General features: G+C 31.5%; 1 protein-coding gene and 1 long non-coding RNA gene across 2 annotated transcripts; both read right to left on the bottom strand.

Annotated features, from left to right (window-relative positions):
* Positions 1-8172: 8172 nt before the first annotated feature.
* LOC131617563 (nucleolin 1-like) lies at positions 8173-9618 on the bottom strand. The gene is made up of 4 exons (XM_058888830.1): positions 9534-9618; positions 8846-8933; positions 8630-8721; positions 8173-8310 (listed from the first exon to the last, which is right to left on the bottom strand). The coding sequence occupies exons 1-4, from the start codon at positions 9611-9613 to the stop codon at positions 8202-8204; spliced, it is 369 nt and encodes a 122-aa protein (XP_058744813.1). The 5' UTR covers positions 9614-9618; the 3' UTR covers positions 8173-8201.
* Positions 9619-11276: 1658 nt separating this feature from the next.
* Positions 11277-13883, bottom strand: LOC131617564 (uncharacterized). Its single transcript, XR_009288616.1, has 5 exons — positions 13756-13883; positions 12333-12434; positions 12081-12172; positions 11890-12007; positions 11277-11395 (listed from the first exon to the last, which is right to left on the bottom strand). It is a non-coding gene; the product is annotated as an uncharacterized LOC131617564 (long non-coding RNA).
* Between the last annotated feature and the right edge of the window lie 8608 nt (positions 13884-22491).

A 22491-nucleotide genomic window follows, 5' to 3' on the forward strand; every position in this document is an offset into this window, starting at 1 on the left:
CATAGGCCGTTTCCCTGTTAGATATCTTCTCATATTCAGCATGAGAGATAGCATTCAGCAAAACAGTTCTGCATTTATGATGATTCCTGAAAAGCTTCTTTTGATCATCATTCATTTCTTGCCTTGACAGCTTCACGCCTCTGGCATTTACTGGATGTTTGTAACCATCCATCAGAAGATCCCATAGATCACCATCTAGACCCAGAAAGTAACTTTCCAGTTTATCTTTCCAGTATTCAAAGTTTTCACCATCAAATACCGGCGGTCTAGTATAACCATTGTTACCGTTGTATTGCTCAGCAGAGCCAGATGTAGATGTAGTCTTTTCACTTTCATCAACCATCTTTTAAATGAAGCGTTTTTCTCTTCCTGAATCTTTTCTAAACACGGTTAAGTGCTTGCACCTTAGAACCGGCGCTCTGATACCAATTGAAGGATAGAAAAACACTTAGAAAGGGGGGGGATTGAATAAGTGTGACTATAAAACTTGAGCGATAAAAATAAAATGCACAATTATTTTTATCCTGGTTCGCTGTTAACGAAGCTACTCCAGTCCACCCCCGCAGAGATGATTTACCTCAACTGAGGATTTAATCCACTAATCGCACGGATTACAATGGTTCTCCACTTAGTCCGCAACTAAGTCTTCCAGAGTCTTCTGATCACAACCTGATCACTCCAGGAACAACTGCTTAGTTCACTCCTAAGACTTTTCTAGAGTCTACTGATCAACACGATCACTCTAGGCTTAGTTCACTCCTAAGACTTTCTGCTCAGCCAACTGCCAAGACTTCCTAGAGTATACTGATCAACCGATCACTCTAGTTCCTTACAACTTAATGTAATCTATTCAAGAGTTTACAAATGCTTCTTAAAAGCGATAATCACAACTGTGATATTTCTCTTACAGTTTAAGCTTAATCTCACTAAGATATTACAACAGCAATGTAGTGAGCTTTGATGAAGATGAAGATTCTGAGTTTAGAGTTGAACAGCGTTTCAGCAAGTTTGATATGAGTTGTTTTGGTGCAGAATCGTTAACCTTGCTTCTCATCAGAACTTCATATTTATAGGCGTTGAGAAGATGACCGTTGAATGCATTTAATGCTTTGCGTGTTCCGTACAGCTTCGCATTTAATGTTATACGCTTTTGTCAACTACCTCGAGCCTTGTTCACGCTGTGTCTACTGACGTTGCCTTTAGTAGCTTTAACGTTCCTTTTGTCAGTCAGCGTAGTCTGCCACGTGTACTTCCTTCTGATCTGATGTTTTGTGAATACGACGTTTGAATATCATCAGAGTCAAACAACTTGGTGCAAAGCATCTTCTGATCTTCTGATCTTGAAGTGCTTCTGTTGCGTGATACCATCTTCTGATCTTCAGTGCTTATGATCTCATGTTCTTCTGATGCTTTCATAGACCCATGTTCTGATTCTGCTTCGACCATCTTCTGATGTCTTGCCAGACCATGTTCTGATGTTGCATGCTGAACCATTTGAGACACATCTTCTGAGCGCTGAATTATGCGTACTCTTTATATATTTCCTGAAAGGGAAATTGCATTGGATTAGAGTACCATATTATCTTAAGCAAAATTCATATTATTGTTATCATCAAAACTAAGATAATTGATAAGAACAAATCTTGTTCTAACAGATTTATCCCCCAACCTACTCTATTACCATAGTCTTTTCCACCCCTTTCACCACCGACATGATAGACATCTCTAACACCACCCTCACCTTGATTACCACGTCTAAAATTTGGTCAATCTCATTCACTGACGTGATAGTTACCCTTACAACTAAGGGTGGCAAAAGCAGTGGTGGCCCGATGGGCCGGCCCGCTCACCCGCCAAAAAATGGCGGGTTGGGTTGGGATTTTGGGCCCGCCACCCACCAAAGCTCGTCCCGCTAAAACCCGTTGGCCGCCTAAACTCGCCCCGCCAAAGTTCGCCGCCCGCTAAAGTCCGTCTCACATATTCATTAAGTTCGTTTCACCTTAAGCCCGCCCTTTTTTAGTTCATTCTAGTAATTTAAATTCTTGATGGTTTTATTTTATACATTCATTTGTAAATATGTACAATATTTTTAGGTAAAATTTGTTTAAAAGATGCTTTAAAAAACTTTTTCTAAAAAATAAGTGAAAATTTTATTTGAAAGGTAAAAACGACTATTAATTTATTAAAGAAATGAAAAATAAATAGGCGGGTAAGCCCGCCGCCCGCCAACCCGTCACCTTGGCGGGGCATGTAACACCCCAAATCTACCCCGCATTTAAACTAGGAAAATCATAGTACAAAATTCTCAAACAAACATCATATTTGAGGCGTCACAATTATCAACTAAGAACACATCATAAATCATGCTCATAATCATAGATACATAACACATATAACGGAAGAATCATACTTCATTAAATTTCAAACCAAATAGTTCATAATATCGAAGCGGAATTCAAAAGAACAACATAAATTCAAATCATAACATCCTTGCCAACATGGAAACAACTATCCAACATGTCTCAAAAGAGAACAATAACATAACCAAACAAAAGATGACAACGTCCAACTAAAACATAACGACATAAAGCAACAAGCATCGCAAACGTCCCCCCGAGTGCTACGTATCAGAGCATAGACACACCGACTCGAGCTAAAAGGCAAACGGCTAATCCACGTCGTTACTTGCATGTTGCCAACAAAGGGTAATGTAACACCTCAAATCTACCCCTCAATTAAAAAGAGCAAACAGAGTATAAAACATCGAAACAAGCAGCTAATTTGAGGCGTCACATATTCGACTTAAATGGATACATAACGCTTATATCGGAGGAAACTCATAATTCATCGAGCATTTAAATCCAAACAACTTCATCATATTGCAGCGGAATCCAAATAACAACACAATATCCAAATCTTATATTCTTGTCAACATGGCATAATATGTCCAAAACGTCTCCACAAGACATAACATCAAAGTTCAAGAAAAGATAATCAACATAAACAAGACACAAGCAAGTATCGCAAATGTCCCCCCCCCCCCCCGAGTGCTACGTATCGGAGCATTGACACACCGACTCGAGCTATAAGATACACGGCTACTCCACGTCGTTAGCTGCACGTTACCAACAGAGGGTAACATTCAAACATAAGGGGTGAGATATCATTCATTATAAAGAAACGTATGATAATATTTAAAGCAAGAGAAAAGATCATACGTTGGTCACCACTTCTCATCACAATATTCAATACAACGATTTCACATCACATATATCAACTTAAGAAACGACAACAATGTCATCAATTCAACTATGACAATATATACAATTCAAAAGTAAGATCACAATCCAATCACAACAAACATCTCATCATCAAATCACCACGTCTTAACAATCATATCTTCATCAAGTCACAATATCATAATCAATTAAGACTCAAATGCAATTCACATGTGACTCGACTTATGCAAATGCATGTGGTACCATTTGGAGTAAAACTCCCATGTCTCAAGATTTGCCATTGGGCACACCGTCGCTAATTTCCATTAAGGTCACCGTCGCTTTTTACCATTAAGGCCACCGTCTCTTTATGCAATGGATGTGACTCAATAAATGCAACATCCATACAAACACGACATACACAATACATCACAAATACCGACTAAACATCATTACTTTTATAGTAATTCACCACTTCCCAATCATGTCGCTACGTGCATCATCATACAACCACACACCACTTCACTACACAAATCATAACATCAAACAAATTCATTTAAAGAAATAATCTAAAAGGTTTATAAGCATTCTTAAATCATATTCCTCAGAAAGGCCTCAATTACAGCTTCACATAGGTTCAAACGACACTTAAAAAGGAGTTACGGTTCAAAAGTTACATCATTTCAAAGTTTGGAAAAAGTTCTGTAAAACAGGGTTCGCGGCGCGAACTGAGCGAATCAAATATTCCTAACTTTCTGCCAAGCAGTTCGCGGCGCTAACAAGGGTCCGTGGCGCGAACTGAGTGAACCAAATCTTCCCAAGTTTCTGCCAAGAAGTTCGCGGCGCCAACAAAGATTCGCGGCGCGAACTGGCGATTTTCAGAAAACCCCAAACACAGAAAACAGCATACGAAACCCATCCCAAAACCCCTAAACTCAACCCAATCAAGTTGGAAAACACCAAGCATCACGAATAACAATAGAATCCATGTTATAAACACAATTATAACACCTATTATGGGTCTTCTAACATCATAACATCATCAATCATACTTAATTTCACAATTTCATAGAAGTCTAATATAAACCCTAACAATCTCTATTCAATTTCTACACAATCATGGATAACAACATACAATCAAAACCCCGCCCAAAACATCATCATACATCCCTTTAGCATGAAAGAATCCCACCCTTACCTTAGGTTTTGGATTGAAGCCAACTCTATCTTCAACCTTGAGATTCTCCTTTTCTCTCCTCTCTCCTCTTCTTTCACCAAAAACCCCCAAATGAACTTCTAATTTCTATTTCCTCTAAAACCCTTGTTTTAGTTAAACCCTTACTATCTTAAATTACTAATGGGCTCTAACTAACACCCCTCACTTACTAATACCAACTTAGGCCCAATAATCAACAACACTTACTATCTTATATTATTTACTAATAATTCCCAAATAAAACAACATAAAATCAATTAAGCATATAATTAACACATAGTTCACAATTAATTCACATAACTCACATAAATAAATAATTAAAGAAAAACGGTCGTTACAGGTAACATTCAAACAGAAGAGGTGAGATATCAAACAGTATAAAGGAAAGTATTATAATATTCATAGCACGAAAAAGATCATACATAGTTCACCACTTCTCATCGCATAACAGCTTACAACAACTTTCATCACAAACAACAATGTTATTATTCAATTGCAATAACATATTCAATAGCACAACTAAATCTTCAACATATCACAACATTCACGTCATAATCACAAACATTCAAAATGAAACTCAATATGCAACTTGAATTTATGCATATGCATGTGGTACCATTGGAGTAAAACTCCCGTCTCAAACAATTGCCATTGGGCCGTCTCAAACATTTTCCATTAAGGCCGTCTCAAACATTTTCCATTAAGTCCGTCTCAAACATTTGCCATTAAGGTCATCTAAAACAACACCAACTCAATGCCAAGTTTCTATAGCAATAACTGTATCATTACCTTCATAGTAATTTACCACATCTCAATCACGTCGTTACAGCATACAAGTATACATCACATACTACTTCACAAAACCTCATTAAATCGGTAACATACAATTCAAGGAAAGGTTTCAATAAGATATCTAAAGGTTTTCAAGTCATTTTCATTAGAAATACATAAATTAGAGCTTCATGGAGGTTCAAACGGCACTTAAAAAGGAGGTACGGATCAAAAGATACATCAATTCAAAGTTACAAAAAGTTTTACACAGCAGGGTTCACTTATGCAAAAAAATCACAGACGTGAGAGACCTGCGTAACCACACTTCCACCATTCCAAACCATCATTAATCAGTAATTAAAGATGCATATCAACACTAGCTAACATCATTCATCAACACTCATCATTCAAAACATGATGTCAACCACATACTCATGAAAATCCAACATAAACCCTAAGATTCTATAACACATATTCATGGATAGCAACATACGATCAAAACCCCACCCTAAACATCATCATACAACCCTTTATCATGAAAGAATCCCACCCTTACCTTGGGTTTTGGATTGAAGCCAACTCTATCTTCAAACCTAGCTTTCTCCTCTTCTCTTCACTCTCCTCTTCTTTCTCTTCTTTTCCCAAATTCACCAAATGAGCTTCTAACTCTCTGTTCTCTAAAACCCTTGTTTTGTTAAACCCTTAATAACTTCTCATAATGCTAAGGGCTCTAATTATAACCTCTCAATTACTAATTCTATCATAGGCCCAATAACCAATAACCTTACTAACTTATATTATTTACTAATAATTCCCAATAAATAATACAAAATCAATTAAACACACAATTAAAACATAATCAAATAAATAATTCACATAACACATAATCAAATAAAATACGTAAATAAAATGGTTGTTACAGGGAGGGCATTATTTTTATGCCCATTTTACTTGGCGGGCTTGCCCGCCCCGCTCGTTTTTTGGCGACTTAAGGCGGGTGCGGGGTGGGGCGGCCGGCCCATTTTTCCACCCCTATCTACAACCATTTATATCTTGATTATCATGTTTATAGTTTAGTCCATCCCTATCAGCGACATGATAGCCACCTCTGCCACCACCTATATCCTAATTATCATGTTTAAAATTTGGTCCATCCCTCCACCAACATGATATTTCTCTTCTACCACCCGTAGTTTAGAAAGAGAAATTTACACCCGTTTTTTATACATTTTTCACTCGTTATTAGAGTGTAAATTCAACGGTGAGAAATGTTTAACAAATTTACAAATGTTTTAAAACAGGTTTAAATAGAGGATATATTACACCCTTTTCTAGAAAAAAAAGGGGTAAATTATTACATATATAAATTTAAATCAAACGAATTTACACTACATTTGATAAAAAACTAGGTTTAAAATGAATAATGCTTAATAGAGGTGGCAAAACGGGTCGTGGCCCACCAGTCCGACCTGCGCACCTATCAAAAAATAGCAGGTTGGGTTTAGATTTTGGGCCCGTCGTCCACCAAAAGCCCGCGACCCACCAAAACTCGTCGTGCCAAAACCCACCACCCGCATCGCCTATTCGTTCAACCTGTTCCCCCCTTAAGCCTGCCCTTTTTTTTGTTAATTATAGTAATTCCAATTCTTGATGGTTTTATTTTATACATTTATTTGTGAATATATGCAATATTTTTTAAGTAAAATTTGTTGAAAAGATGCTTTATCAAAATTTATTCTAAAAAATAAGTGAAAAATCTAGTTGAAAGGTAAAAATAATGTCTATTAAAAAAAATAAAAAAATAAAAAATAGGCGGGCATGTCCTACGGCCGCCAACCCGCCACCTTTGCAGGGCGGACATGATTTTTATGCCTATTTCCATTTGACGGGCTTGTCCGTCCCGTTTTTCTACGGGCTTTAGGCGGGACGGAGCGGGCAGCCTATTTTTCCACCCCTAATGGTTAGTATGAATCTCAATAAATTTACACCCTATTTTCTTTAAATAGTGTGTAAAAATATGGTAAATTACACCCTATTTTAGTTATCTCAGATGTAAAATATTTGATAATTATATTAATATTTAATTCATTTTTTATTAATATTATTTTGATATAATACTTAAAATCATATGGTATATTTATATTTATATTAATAGTTAATTTATTTAATTTATAATTTTTAAAAATGTTGATGTATACGAATTACTCCATCACCAATGAAAATTTTATTTCTTAAGACATACGAGTGCTATACCAACAGTCTACTGATTATCCATAGGTAAAAACGATCTTTACCTACAGTTATTATAAGTGTCGCAAAAGGCCTATGTAGGTATATGTCCAATTTTTTTGTAATTGATTAAAAATAAATAAATAAGTAATTTAAACAAATATTTATGTTTAGAGAATTATAAAAGCTATCATATTCTAAATCCATTTTAAGCGCCATCATTGAAAGTAATTGTAACTAATTAAAATTGATGAACATTTGAAAATATAGAATGAAACGAGAGACGAGATAACAGAACACGGCGAACAAAGTACAATTAACAATAGGGGTAAATAAGTTTTTGGTCCCTATAAATATTGCAGTTTTCATTTTTAATCCTTCCATGCCTTTAGGCAACAGTTTTAAAAAAAACCGTTGCCAAAACTAGCTATAACCGTTGCCAAAACTTAGGAGGGACTAAAAATGAAACTGCAATATTTATAGGGACCAAAAACTTATTTAACCCTTAACAATATGAATAATGAACAGTGGCGAGGGAAGTGCAAGACTTATAGAGTAAAAAATTTCAATTTCATTTTAGGGTTTTCTTCAATTGAGAGAGCATATTTACAAAATCATCACGTGCTAATACTTTAAATGACTCTTTATTTACAAAATTGTCATCGCCTTTCTTACTTACACCCGTTTTTAGTATAATGGGTGTAAATTTTAAAAATATATTCTTCTTTTTACACTAGTGCAAGCATATCCTGATTATCACCTCTATTCTATGGCTTTGCTGTTTCAACAGACACCCAATAACCTCCTATCGTTGTTTGATGAAGTTTTAGTGCCTTCTTATAACCATGAATATCCTTGAAATCCAAATGAGCATACCTGTAAATTTTGCAATTAGAGATTGGAATGCCACATACTCTAGGGACAGTTTAAGAAAAACAAATGGAAAATATTTAATGACAAAATGCTATTAAATTGAAAAAATATTTCCCATGCTTAAGTGATAGTTGATACAGCCATAAAACATATTATAAACTAATGCTATATGGAATAATTTCCATAAACAAGAAAATAGTGTAAGAAAGCAGGTGGTCCAAATAAATGAAAGTACAATCCAGTTAGAAGATTAAAAAAAATTGTTCAGATATCTAAATTATTCAATAGTGCATCACAATTTCTAGTAGAATAATAGCCATACCCCTTAATAGCCCCAGAATCATGATATCTTGGTAAGGAGATCCTTGTAATCTCTCCACAAAAGTTGAAATGATTGTGCAGGCTAGCTATTATCTGAAAGGCCAAAGTAGGTAATAATTATAGACCAATACAATGCAAATATGCAATGCGATAGATCAAGAAAATCTACTGCAGGGTCAGATGAAACCAAATAATGAGAAGAAAATAAAATCACTACCTTCTCTTCGGTAAGGGATGTATTAAATCCAATTACAAGTACAGTTAGAGGCTGAAAACTTCCGCGTTTCTGAAATTGGATGCTCCAGCTGCTTACATTATTATCAAGGAATCAGGAAAGATAAATAGATATAAGATAAAATATTCAAATGAATTAACATAAGAGATTAACTACTTGTTTGCTTGTGTTAAAAAATAAAAAAATTGATAACATGAAAATATTGTTAATAAAAATACAACACTAAAATAAAAATATATTTAATAATAAAAAAAACACGGTTAAGAGTAACACAATAAAAAAGATTTACAAAAGTAAAACAAACATTATAATTCTTAAACAATGTTGTTAAATAGCCCTTATAGTTATGTCATACATCTAAAGCGTAGCAAAACTTGGATAAACCATTATTGTTCCGCAATACACTATTGTTCCTACAAACAAACCCTAGTAAAGGTTGTCTTGATTATTCTTGAAAAAATTCCTTAAAAATAAAAGATATGTATGTAAGATTTTACAATAACTTGTTTCCAAATAAAATATAAATATTTGAGAAAAAGTTGTTTTTGAGTTGATAATAAACAATAATAGTTGAAAAGGCTAACTCATTATAAAGGTGTTTTTTTCACTCAAAGCTCACACACACACACACACACACAATGAGTAAAAAAAATACTACATTAACAATTACCTTTCATTGGGGGAATATTTTTGCCTTTCCAAAGCTAAATCGACAACCATGGGACGGTTACAAAATACTTTCTTATTCATTGCAAGAGCCTACAATTACAAAAGCAAATTGATTATTAACTCAACAAGTCTTGGAGTAGAAGAAAATTTTATCAAGCTTAACCATAGAATAGATGATGCAAATGGCAGGGCAAACCATGAAGTACACACACATACATAAACATATAATTAAACACAAATCCTCACTGAAAAAGTTGATATGATGTTCAAGTTATAAGACTTGATAGCAACTTGGTGTTGACTAGAAACAAAAAATTAAACACAAATATTCATTGTTATTGGGATACAAGACCTATAAATCATAAATCCTAAATAAATAGACAAATTGATAAAATCATGATAATAGGTAGGTAATGGGGAAACTATTCTTAGGAGATATTCTAAGAATAATATAAATTCTAAGAGAGTTTAAATGATTAGCAACAAGTAATATAAAGGATATTACATCCATATGGATTTTGTGAAACGACAAAATTGTGATGGCTTTACACAAGACCCAAAATGGACAATATTACAAAATGCGGTATCATGCACTTAAGCTCGAAAAAAGCAACCAAATAAAATAAATAAATTGCATTGAAAATTTTAGGAAAGAAAAAAATATTTTGGAACAAAATAAGGCTGCTAAAATTTAGCCCAAATATATATGAAAAGTATATGTTATTATTGCTTTTTGACAGTTCTAAAATATTTGCACAATCATAATACTTACCTTTTGTGCTGCTTCTGCTGTTGAAAACTGAACATGTCCATGACCATTAAACTTCCCTTTGCAGTCTGTATGGAGACGAACATCAACAATTTCCCCATAATCTTTGAAAAGTTTTTCCCTGAATAATAGTAAAATGAAATTAATGAAAAAGAAAATAACTCATTAGCACTAACATCAAACAATTTTTAAGAAGAACATACATATCAGCTCGTTTTACGGTGTATGACAAGTTTCCGACATATATAGTATTTGATGTAACATTTGTACGATTTGGTGTAGCAGGGATTTTGGGCTGCAAAATTCCATAAAACAACTAAAAATGATTAGAAAATTGAAATTGCATGAAGATACGATATTGGTCATTTACTTTCCCGTTTCTACGGAAGCATCATCAAACATCTTCATGCAAATGCAATATTTATTGACAAAAAGACTAATTAACCATGAAAAAAATGAAATAAGGAGATGTTAATGCAATCTTGTGAAAGAATAAATGCAACAAATCAATATGATTGAGAAAAATTCACCTTGTTTTCTATGAGAGATGCGTCAAAACCCTTTATAGTGTGAGAGTGAAGATTTCCACCCGTATGAAATAAACTGCTCAAGTTGATAAAATTATTAACAAGGAAATCAAATAATTTTGCATAAGGCTATATATTCAAAACAAATCATAAAACTTATTAGGGGCTTGTTTGTTTCTGCTTTCAAAATTGCCATTTTAATTTCAAACATAACACAATATTTTGAAGGAATGACCAGACAACACATGCCTATTGTAAGGAATTTTGACATACATTTGTAATGGTCTAATAGACCAATTTCGTGGGAAAACATGTTTCTTAATTAAAATACATTTTCCAAAATTTTATGACAATTAACTAAACTTCTTGGTTAAAAAAAATAAATTTCTTGTGCTTAAACAACTTTATAATTATAAAAGAATTGTTTTATTTAAATCATAATCAAACACACCATATACAAAAAGATATAAATAATTACCTTCTATAGGTGGGATATTCACTCTTTTCCCGAGCTTTGTCTACTTTGATACGACGATTCAATAATTCGGTATTATGCAATTTGAGGGCCTATGATTGAAAAAAAAAAGAAAAAAATGATTCTCAACTCAATATTTCCTTGCGTAGAGCTCTGATACAACAAACATACATGTAAGAGTATAAAAGAAAACCCAGACATATAAAAATTTCAACACCCCCAAAAACTAAATGTTTCGCAAAGATGTGGGGTCGGATGATACATATAGCCAGCAACACCTATTAAGAGAACACTAGGTGGTTATTGCATTATGGAATAATATAGAGGATATCATACAAAAAAGAACATGAAGTAATATGACAACAAATGCTAATTTGATGAGTTATCTTTGGTACCATTAAAATACAAATTAAAATACATAACATTGAATTACTTAGCAGTAGTATAAACAAGAATAATATTTACAAGATGTGCAACATTGTGTTTTAATAACATCAAACAATTGTTGCTTCCAAAGGTTAAACTATCTTTAAATAATATTTTTGGTGTAAAATGATTTGCATATTACATATGGGCAGAAACTTACTTTGTCTACTGCTTCTACTGTTCCAAATTTGACAAATCCAAAGCCTCTAAACCTCCCTTCACAATCTGTTATGAATTGGACATCTACAACTTCACCACAATCTTTGAAAATATCCTCCCTGAATAATCTTGAAGTTAGAAAAATAATCCAAAAAGCAATTGGCAGGAAGATGCGTGAAAAGTAATACATACATATCAGCTCGTTCCACACTATATGACAAGTTTCTAACACATATTGTCTTTGGTGAAGCATAATTTTCGTTTAGAGTGATAGGAGATCCATGCTGCAAAAAATGCAGGAAATAACATAACATAACTGATTTGGATATTTATGTTGCAGGAAGAAATTGTCTCAAAAAATAAAACACATATCACTAAACAAATTTTGGTATGATATTGAAGCTTTCATATATTATAATATTGAGAAGCCAAATACTCAGATACCTCACATGTCTTCTTCTTCTTTGTAATAACTTCCTTCTCATTATCATATTCATACTCCCTCCTTTTACCTGTTTTTTGTGGCGTAATTGCTTCTTTACAGACCTACAACATGAACAAAAATCGAGTTTAGATTAACCATACTGATTAAGAGAGAAATAAAAAAGTTCATAATGAAATTGAAAGTTGATGATGAAAAACACGCACAACTGGTTCAGATTCATAGGCCATTTCAGAATGAATTTGGGGAATTGGATGAGTGAAGAGAGTTTTGGGAGAAATTCTAGTCGTATAGGAATTTATGGTTGTGAACAAGAGCAACAACTCGCGCCAATTTCACTAATTTTGTATGTTGTGAAATTAGTTCATCTTCAAAAGCTTTTAAACAAATATTCAAATGATTTTAAACGAATAATTATTAAATTACTAAAAAAATTAAAAGGTTAGATGAATTGGATTTGATACAAATAAAAATATCTCCAATTTTAAATTTAAAAAAAAAATGGAAAAAATAAGAAAAATATGGGAAAAGTAACGGTATGATTCAAAATATATATAATTATAACAATAATATAATTGAGTTTCTCTTTTTAGATTTTGATACAATTTATTTGTTATCAATATAAATGTTAAATTAGTAATTAATAAATCTTTCTATTCTATAACAAAGGAAAACGTATCTTCTTCATTTGTCACCGCGTCAAATTTTATTTTAAATTTCAAATTATTTCTTTCTCTTAATCAATTTTGATTTTAAATTTCAAATTATTTTCTTTCTCTTCATCAATTTTGTGTGTTATATATTATATCATTTATAATTATAAATTACATTCAATTCTCTCGTATATTTATTTCTCTCGTTTTATTCATTTATCTCTTTTATCCTTCTCAAATCCACTAGTTGTTTCCAAAAAAAAAAGGGAAAAGTTTTTTAAATTTATCCATGATAAAAAAGAAGTAAAGAGACACGATGAAGAAGAGATTAAATAACTGTTATATATAGTCTCCACCTCCCAGTAATTAGATTGACCTTCCTACCAATGATCATGCTTCTAAGCTCATACCCTAAAATCCTAATGTTGAAGATCATTTAACCTCCATTTTCAAAGATAACTCGATCAATAAAGAGGACTCTTGCAGAGCCATTAATAACAACAATAGGGTTAGAACAAGCAACATTAGAAGTGGAACCTAATACATTAATAAGATCAGAATTCAAAAGAACAAGTCGATTATGGGACTTAACAGTCTTAAATCTCTTATGCAAAATAAATACAACACTAACCTATCTAACGACATAAGAAATCAGATGAGGACAGATAAAGATCATCAACATAACGTAAATCGTAAAAACATCAATGATAAGGACAAGTATCCCAACATAGACTCTATCAACAACAACAATGAAAATATGAAGAATAAGTACCTTCCCAAAAGTAAAATCCCAAATTTTGACTCCATCATCCACAAGTCTCAAAATAAAAACATGCAAGCCAGAGAAGAGACCAAAGAGGGTAAATTGTCAATGAACCAAAATGAAATCAATCATTATTGTAACCACAAATTTGGTGTTAAAATCCCCATCAGATAAGGATTGGGTTTATTGTACCACAGGTGCGAGCTTAGTCGTTAAAGGGATCTAGGGATTATGAGCCATTATTTTCCATTTGGATGGTGAGATAATAAAGAAGGTTGCCCAGAAAATGAAAAGTGGTAACAACCCTGTGATAGCGGAAGCCATGGCGATGCTTAAATTAGTTAACAAAGCGATTAAGCTAGGTTTACAATACATGCATTTAAAAACTGACGACACCTTGGTTGTTTAAGCAATTAAGGACCAGGATCTTCCTAAAACCGATTGGGGAATGGTTTGTAACCAAATTATGAAGAAGGTGGATTGTTTCAAAAGAATTAGGTTTTGTCTCATTGATAGAGAAAACAATAGTATTGTGCATTGCATATCTAGATATACGATGCTTTCTTATGTTAGGGTTAGGAGTGGAAATGGGCCTACAAGTCGAAACAACTCTATCCTGATTTGCACCAATTCTGGATCAGGCCCAAAGTTCTAAAGACAAATGTTTTATGTTAAAAAAAAATTATGTGTGGAATACAATAAATGTTTTTTTCTTCATTTATTTTTCAATATAATTTTATTCTTATTTAATATGTTTTTGTTTTAAATTTTTTTCAACATACTCGCATTATTTGCAGGGGGTTAAAACTTCAAACTCTATTCATCTTAACCTCTCTTTCAAGCCACCTCTCTGAGATGCTTTTTCATCATCAAGAATGGGAGAGAATATGGTTATACGTGGTTAACAAGTTTTAGTGATGTTAAAGGAACAAAATAAGATATCGAGAACAACATCAACGAATAAAGAAGAAAGAATAACTTAAATAAAAAGCATAAAAAAATACACCTAAGTTTTAAAAGTTTGGCATCTGATTTGAAGCTCAAGTATATACCTTCAAAGATCAATTGTGTAAAATAAGTGTGTCACTTTTCCAGTATTAAAATCATACGCAGTTACAAAATGTTTTTCAAAACATTACATCTTTTCAACTTCTTATGAAAAGCACTTTGGAAGTAGCCGAAACCTTTTTTAAACTATGTATAATTGATTAGGAGTTGTTTGGAATCGATTATGAAGCAAAAATTTGCTATAATCAACAATGGTGGTAATGTAATCGATTATGGTTTAAATCTTGAAAAAACTACATTTTCTGCTTGTGCGTAAGATGTTATGTTTATTTTTCAGTCCTTTGTAGTGATTTTAATTTGATGATATCTTACGATGTTGATTGGTTTGATTACAAGAAATGGTATAAGTTTGGGGTTTCCATGACATGTTCTGGTTGTCAAGGAAATGATATGAAGATTTCTATGAGGCATCTGGTGTGTAGACTTTTCACATCTGGTTTAATGACTTGTCTTAATATAGTTGATTGATTGAAGTTTTGTTCGGCTGTCTTTCAATCTTTTCAATATTTTTGTCAACCCCTATTTTCTTTGTATTTCCTCCAATTTAATAGTCGAATTCTAGACGAAATTAGGGGCAAAATTAATAAAAACAAGGGTGTGAAAATTAAAATAGATGAGTACCCAATGGTCCAGACAGACCCAACCCAATTAATTATATATGAATTATAACAAAAAAAATTAAAAAAATTAATTATGCTACAGTGTTATAGACATGCTGCTGTTTCATCTTTTCCCTCTTTGTTTTTAACGGTTGGTGTTTCATCATTCCCCTCTTTGTCTTTGACGGTTGGTGCTTCAAGATATACATATTTAATCATTATTATTAAATATTATAATAATAAGAGTTTTATATTGTTGATAAAACTCCAATCAGCTAATTATCTTCTTAGTCTTTTTTTCTTGAATGATACCATTTTCATTTTTTAGTCTTCTTGCAATTTATGCTTTCAAAAATTTATAATTGATTAGACCTTCCCTAATTTTATAATTTTTTTTTACTTCTTTTCTATTATAATTTTATAGCGACATTATAATTTTTCATATAATATAAAATCAAACAAGAAATCATGGGCGTTTAAATTTAATTAAAAGGTAAGAGTAATACAAATTGAAATGTATGAAAATGATGAGTTTTACTATGTGGTCAAATTAGAGAGTTCAAGCAAAATTAATTTGTCAATATGAGAAATTATCTAAGTTTTCCACATAATAAATAACATTAAAATTTTTGGGGTTTTTTTTAAGAAATAAGTTGAAAATGTCCAACTATTATTTTGTTAGCTTTTGAGGGATTATATTTTATGTCCCTCATTTTTTATTTTCTTTTTTATTGAATAAATCATCTTTAATAAAAATAATATTAAAACTAATGTATAAGTAAATTTATAGTTATAAAATAAAATAAATGAATATAATTTGAAATTTCAACTCAATTATAGATATTATAATAAACCAATATAAAAACTAAAGTGGAAAAAAAAAACTATTTGAATTTTTAGAGTTTTTTAGTTTCCTCAAGGGCACACACGTTTACAATTGAACATTTACTATTGTTCACTTTAAATAGATCTAACAAAAACTAAAGACAATTGGAATACTCTTTATTTCCTTATTATCTTTTTTTAGAGTACAAGTTAGAAAAGGCAAGGTACTCGAAATCATGGGCGGAGTTACAGCCAGCGAACTCGGACACGCGTCCGCGCTCAACCCCTCATTTCGTTGTATACTCCCCATTTAATAGTTGATTTTTAGACAATATCAGAGACAAAATTAGTAATTTTTAGACAAAATTAAGGGCGAAATCAGTAAAACTATGGTGGGAAATTTTTGGACAAAATCAAGAGATTTTTTTTAGATAAAATCAAGAGCAAAATTAGTAGCGACATGATGTAAAATTAGTAAAATCAAGGTGTAAACTTTTTGCCCAGGCTCCCTAAAATTTCTGGCTCCGCCACTGCTTTTTGTTATGCAAATTCTTACAAGGCAATTAATGCTGAAGGCATTTCTCACTGATGTTTCTAATTGCATATAGTTTCTTTCATTTTTTAAATAACTATATTTAAATTATTATCTGTAATGATTAATCTTTGGATTTCATAGGTTGATGACTCTAAGTTGCGCATGGAATGGGTTAAGATTCAATTGGTGGATTTTGTTAAACCTTTGATCATATGCAACAATGATTTAAGTGGATAGTGGATGATTACAAGTAATAGTCAATAACTTTCCCTCCAAATTCTAATATAGATTAAAATAATTGTTTTTTAATTTTTTTAAATGATTTTTATAAAAACTTTCTCAAAAATGTAAAATTTATTTCGAATCTTTTTTTGTTTTTGTAAATTAAGAATATTTACGACATTCTGTAATTTCAATATTTGTTAAAAGTATGAAGGCATGACTTGAAAGAATGAAATGATCAAAAGCTTTAGTTTATCCATTTAACAAACTTTACATTTATGACAATTGTTTTGAAAAGTTAGTTAAGAACTTTCCATTATAGGAAATTTGTTAATTACTGTTTGTTGTGTTTAGTTAGATTTGTGGTTTATAGTGAAAGCTATTTTTATGTATGTTGAATTTGATCCCAATCAGTTAAGCTCAATAAGATATTTTCATGGTTTTTCTCTCTTTTCATGCTTATTTCGATGCTTTAACAATATTCATTTTTAAAATAATTGATATAAAAAAAATGTAATATTAGTAAAAATATATATATTTTTAAATGTAACATACACTACTGGAAGAACCATGATTAGCTATTTTGAATAGTTGTTTACTTCTCTAGGTAATGGTTGAATTAGGGTGAATAAAATTTAATACAAAAGAAAAATATTACTAATGTTAAAATCATTTTAAATAAAAGAAAAATTTAATCTATAATCAATCTCGCAGCGCTAATATATTTCAACAAGAGATTTAAATTAAAAAATATTAAGAAACTTCTCAACCAGCACTTACATATAAACGTTAAAAACTCTTAAAATCTTAAATTAACTCATTATGTATCTACATTATTTTAGAAGTTCTCTCGTTTAATTGGTTCATAAACACGTGCTTATATGACAAGAAATCAAATAACTAATTATGGGTAATGATGTTAAGCTTTCTTATGAGGAGTTTAAGAGCTTTGGGTGCATTCAAGAAAAGGAGAAGAACACCAACTCTAAAGCTAAACTTAACATAATATGGATAGCTTTAATTTGGTTTATTTGGAATATGAGGAATACAATGGTTTTTGACAATGAGAATTTTAGCTTTGACGAGGTCATAGCAAATATCTTGTATTTTTCATGGAGATGGGTTAGCTTTAAGGATTTTCCGGGTAGGATATCTTTTTATGACTGGTATAAATTACCATTATCTTGTAACAAAACAACTTAGTGTGTTTTCGATGTAAGGGTTGCACCCCTAGTGCGATATCTTATATTCATTGCTTATTAAAAAAAAAAAAGTAATTATGGAAAATCATACCTTCACAAATGCTTGGTATTGGTTGTCCAGTGCCTTTAAGCACCATGATTTATCGCCAAACCTACGTACTCTACCACCATAATCTTCCCCACCGCTTCCACCGACACGATAGTCACCTCTATCATCACCCTCACCTTGATTATCACGTCTATAATTTGGTCAATCCCTTTTACCGACTTGATAGCCACCTTTGCAGTCATCTATATCTTGATTATCATGTTTATATTTTAGTCAATCCCTACCAACGACGTGATAGTCACTTCTGCTACCACCTATATCGTGATTATCATGTCTATAATTTTGTCAATTCCTTTCACCAACATGATTTCTCTGCTACCACCACTAGTGCGGAAAGAGAAATTTACACCCATTTTTATAAATTTTACACTCGTTATTAGAGGGTGAAAATTTAAAAGGTGAGAAATGTTTGACGAATTTACATCTGTTTTATAAACAGGTGTAAATACTGGATATATTACACCCTTTTTAGAAAAAATCGGGCGTAAATGATTTTATATATATATATATATATATATATATATATATATATATATATATATATATATATATATATATATATATATATATATAAACCAAACGAATTTACACTATATTTGATAAAAATCATGTGTAAAATGAATAATGCTTAGTATAAATTTCAACAAATTCACACCCTATTTTCTGTAAATAGGGTGTAAGAATATGGTATATTACACCCTATTCAGTTATCAGGGGTGTATATTTGATAATTATATTAATATTTAATTCATATTTTTATTAATATTATTTTGATATAAGAGTTAAATATGTTTTTGGTCCCTTTTAAAAAATGTTATATTTTGGCCTGGTCTCCACAAAATTATTATGCATGTAGTTTTAGTCTCTACTGTTAAACATATATGATTACTTTAAGGACATGTTTAGAACGTTATAAAAATTTTCTCGAAAAAAAAAACTCAAAATTATTTTCTAAGTCGAGATTTGTATTACTTTTATCATTATCCTTTAAAGTTAAAAAAAAAATCATATTTAATTCTTCTCATTTTAAAAAAATTTATAATTTGGTAAAGAAACATTTTATACTATTCTAAACACGTATGAAAAAAATTATTCAAAAATTTAAAATTTTAAGAGTAATTAAACAGTTTTCTAAATATTAGAAAACTGCATGCACAAAAAATTTGTAGGAGCTAAAATATGTCCTTTTTTTCATAGGGACTAAAAATATTATTTGATATATTTATAGGGACCAAAAATATATTTAACCTTTGATATAATACATAAAATCACATAGTATATTTATATTAATAGTCAATTTATTTAATTTTATAATTTTTAAAAATGGTGATGTCTACGGATTACTCCATCACCAATGAAAAACTCATTTCTTAAGACATACGAGGGCTATGCTAACAGTCTACTGATGATCCATAGGTAAAAACAATCTATACCTACGGATAGTAAAGGTGTTACTAAAAGCCTCTGTAGATATATGTCAACTTTCTTTTTGTAATGAGTTAAAAACAAGTAAATAAATAATTTAAACAAATATTTATGTTTAGAGAACCATGAATAGACTCGAACATTTTTGTAGAAATTCTTGGATGTATTTATCTAATGGAATTCTTTATTAACAACGTACATTGATAAGAAATCCAAGTACACAAAATATTTGTTGAGTTTATGTTTGCTATTACTTTACTAAAACTTTTAGTAACTTTAAATTATTTTGCAAACATAGGTTTGATACTGTCTGAAGAAGAAATAAAATAATACTAATGGCAATTGAAACACTGTTACAAAATAATAATAGAAGTTTGAAGGAGTACAAGCCAATGTCATATCCAACATATTTTGTTGTTTCCTTTCTAGGAAATAGGCTTATTTATGAAGAGAGACAATGTAATTTTGTTGCTCAACAACATATTTATTTAAATTTACACTCATCTACATGCCCTGCCCTTTAGTTTGGTTAGAAGGTGTATTGTTGTTGTTTTATCATAATAACATTTAGTTTTACCTTTTATTTTTTATGTGAGCAACGAAATATTTTTGAAGAAGTCATGGGAACAATAGAAAAGCAACATGGTGGGGTCTTTTTTTATATGGTTATGGTGGGACAGGTAAAACTTTTATGTGGAACATTTTATCAACACCACTTCGGTCTAAAAGAAAAATTGTCTTGCACATTGCTTCGAGTGGGATTGCAAGTTTGTTGTTACCAGGTGGAAGAACAACTCATTCTAGATTTAAGACACCAGACCCTACTTTAGAAACTTTCATTTGTAACATTGACAAAAGATATGAACTTACTGAGCTTTTAAAGATGATAGATCTATCATTAAGTAGCGGTAGCAGCATCGTGGAAGGTGAAGATGAGTCGTTTTGCAAAAGTCGGTACTAACACATTCCTTTTATCCTCTTTTACAAATAAGTGGAAATGATGATGATGATTTGAACTTATTTTAATATTTCCACACTAACTTCCTTCGTAGTAATCTCTTTTAAATATAGGCTTCTGATAGAATTGAGATGAAGCTTGTTTAGAGTTCAGAGTTACTAACATTCTTCACTTTAAACTGTTTGAGTCAAAGGCTTCTGATAGATTTGAGATGAAGCTTGATTAGAGTAGTCTTTCGCGCTTTGAGAAACGTCAAGTCTTCATATTCTTGATTTATCATAGTCGATATGGATAAACTTCGATCAATAGTTGACTTGATAATTTGTATAAGCATATTTTTTGTTGTAAACACTTCTTTCTTCAATGGTTCAGAGTGTGTTGGGATAGCCTAGAGTACAGAGTTTCTTCAGTTCAGAATCCATATCTACACTTCTCCAGAGTCAACAACTTGCGCACTCAGAATCCATAATCTATGAAAAAACATTTGCACACTTAAACAAACTGTTAGAGTACAAAATTATTCTCCATACACAAGTACTCTTTATCATCAAAACTCCAAGGATTAGTTGACGAACCAAACTTGTTCCAACAACCTTCCCCTTTTGATGATGACAGTACCATGTATTTTGATGAACAATTTTCCTTTGATAAACACGCAATAGTTAAAAACATAAGAGTTAGGTTTGTAAGCTCCCCCTGAGTTTAAAACTTATTAAAAAATTTAACTTCAACAGAGGGAGGTTTACAAGCTTCCCCTCTGATTAATATCGAAAATTTTCATGACAACTTCAGATTTAGGTTTGCAAGCTCACCCTAAGAGTATCATTTATAAAATTTATGTTAGTTTAGAAATATTTAATCAATATGAATGTGTCTGGTTTACCCAATCTGAAATATGCATAGTAGTTTAGAACAACAGAGTTATGTTTGTAAGCTACCTCTAAGTTTAAACATATTAAATTTTTTTAGTCTCATTAGAGTGAGGTTTTCAAGCTCGCTCTGAGAATAAGAAAATTTTAATTAGGGCTAAACGTGGAAATAATCAGAGTTTGTGCCTAGTATAGAATATATAAGAGTTTCATGCACATAGAATATCTTCAAAGAAAATTGAGATATAACAATAAGTTTTAGCTCAACTTTATAGAGCTTCCACAAAATATATCATATGTTTGGGTTCTATTAAGCAAACAGATACATCAAAATCATTCAAATTTTTCTCCCCCTTTATCATCAATCAAAAAGAATGTTAATAAGCATAGAGATTGAATGAAAAGGATAATCAGAATACTAGAAATAGAAAAAACCCATTGATCAATAGATAGAGATAGTATAATGAAGCATCAGATACAAAAACAACAACAACCAACAACCATTCCAACAACCAACAACCAACAACTGTTCCAGAAACTCAAACTTTTCACAAACTTATGTTGTTAGGGAAACCACATTCCTATCCCTTTTTACTCGATCAACTATCCCAGCCCTTATGAAAATTTCATAGATAACTCTTCCATATGGTATGAGGAAAGACATCTCGTTTTTGGAAGCAATAATTGTCTCCTTTAGGTAGTTGAAGATAGTAGAGGGAAGATCAATGTGAGCATTGAACAACATGAAATACAGGAAGTCTTTGTCCTCATAGGTCAAAAGTTTCACATCTTTCTCTCTAGGACGTAGGATAGCCATCAAAATATGATGCCAAACTCTAGCTTCATGATGAAGAGTTAATGGATTGCTGAACATGTCAAAGTTGTCATACATGTCGAAGATTGGGGATTTAGAGAATGTATCATTGAATTTGT

The sequence above is a fragment of the Vicia villosa genome, linkage group LG7 (assembly GCF_029867415.1).
Source record: "Vicia villosa cultivar HV-30 ecotype Madison, WI linkage group LG7, Vvil1.0, whole genome shotgun sequence".
NCBI lineage: Eukaryota > Viridiplantae > Streptophyta > Magnoliopsida > Fabales > Fabaceae > Vicia > Vicia villosa.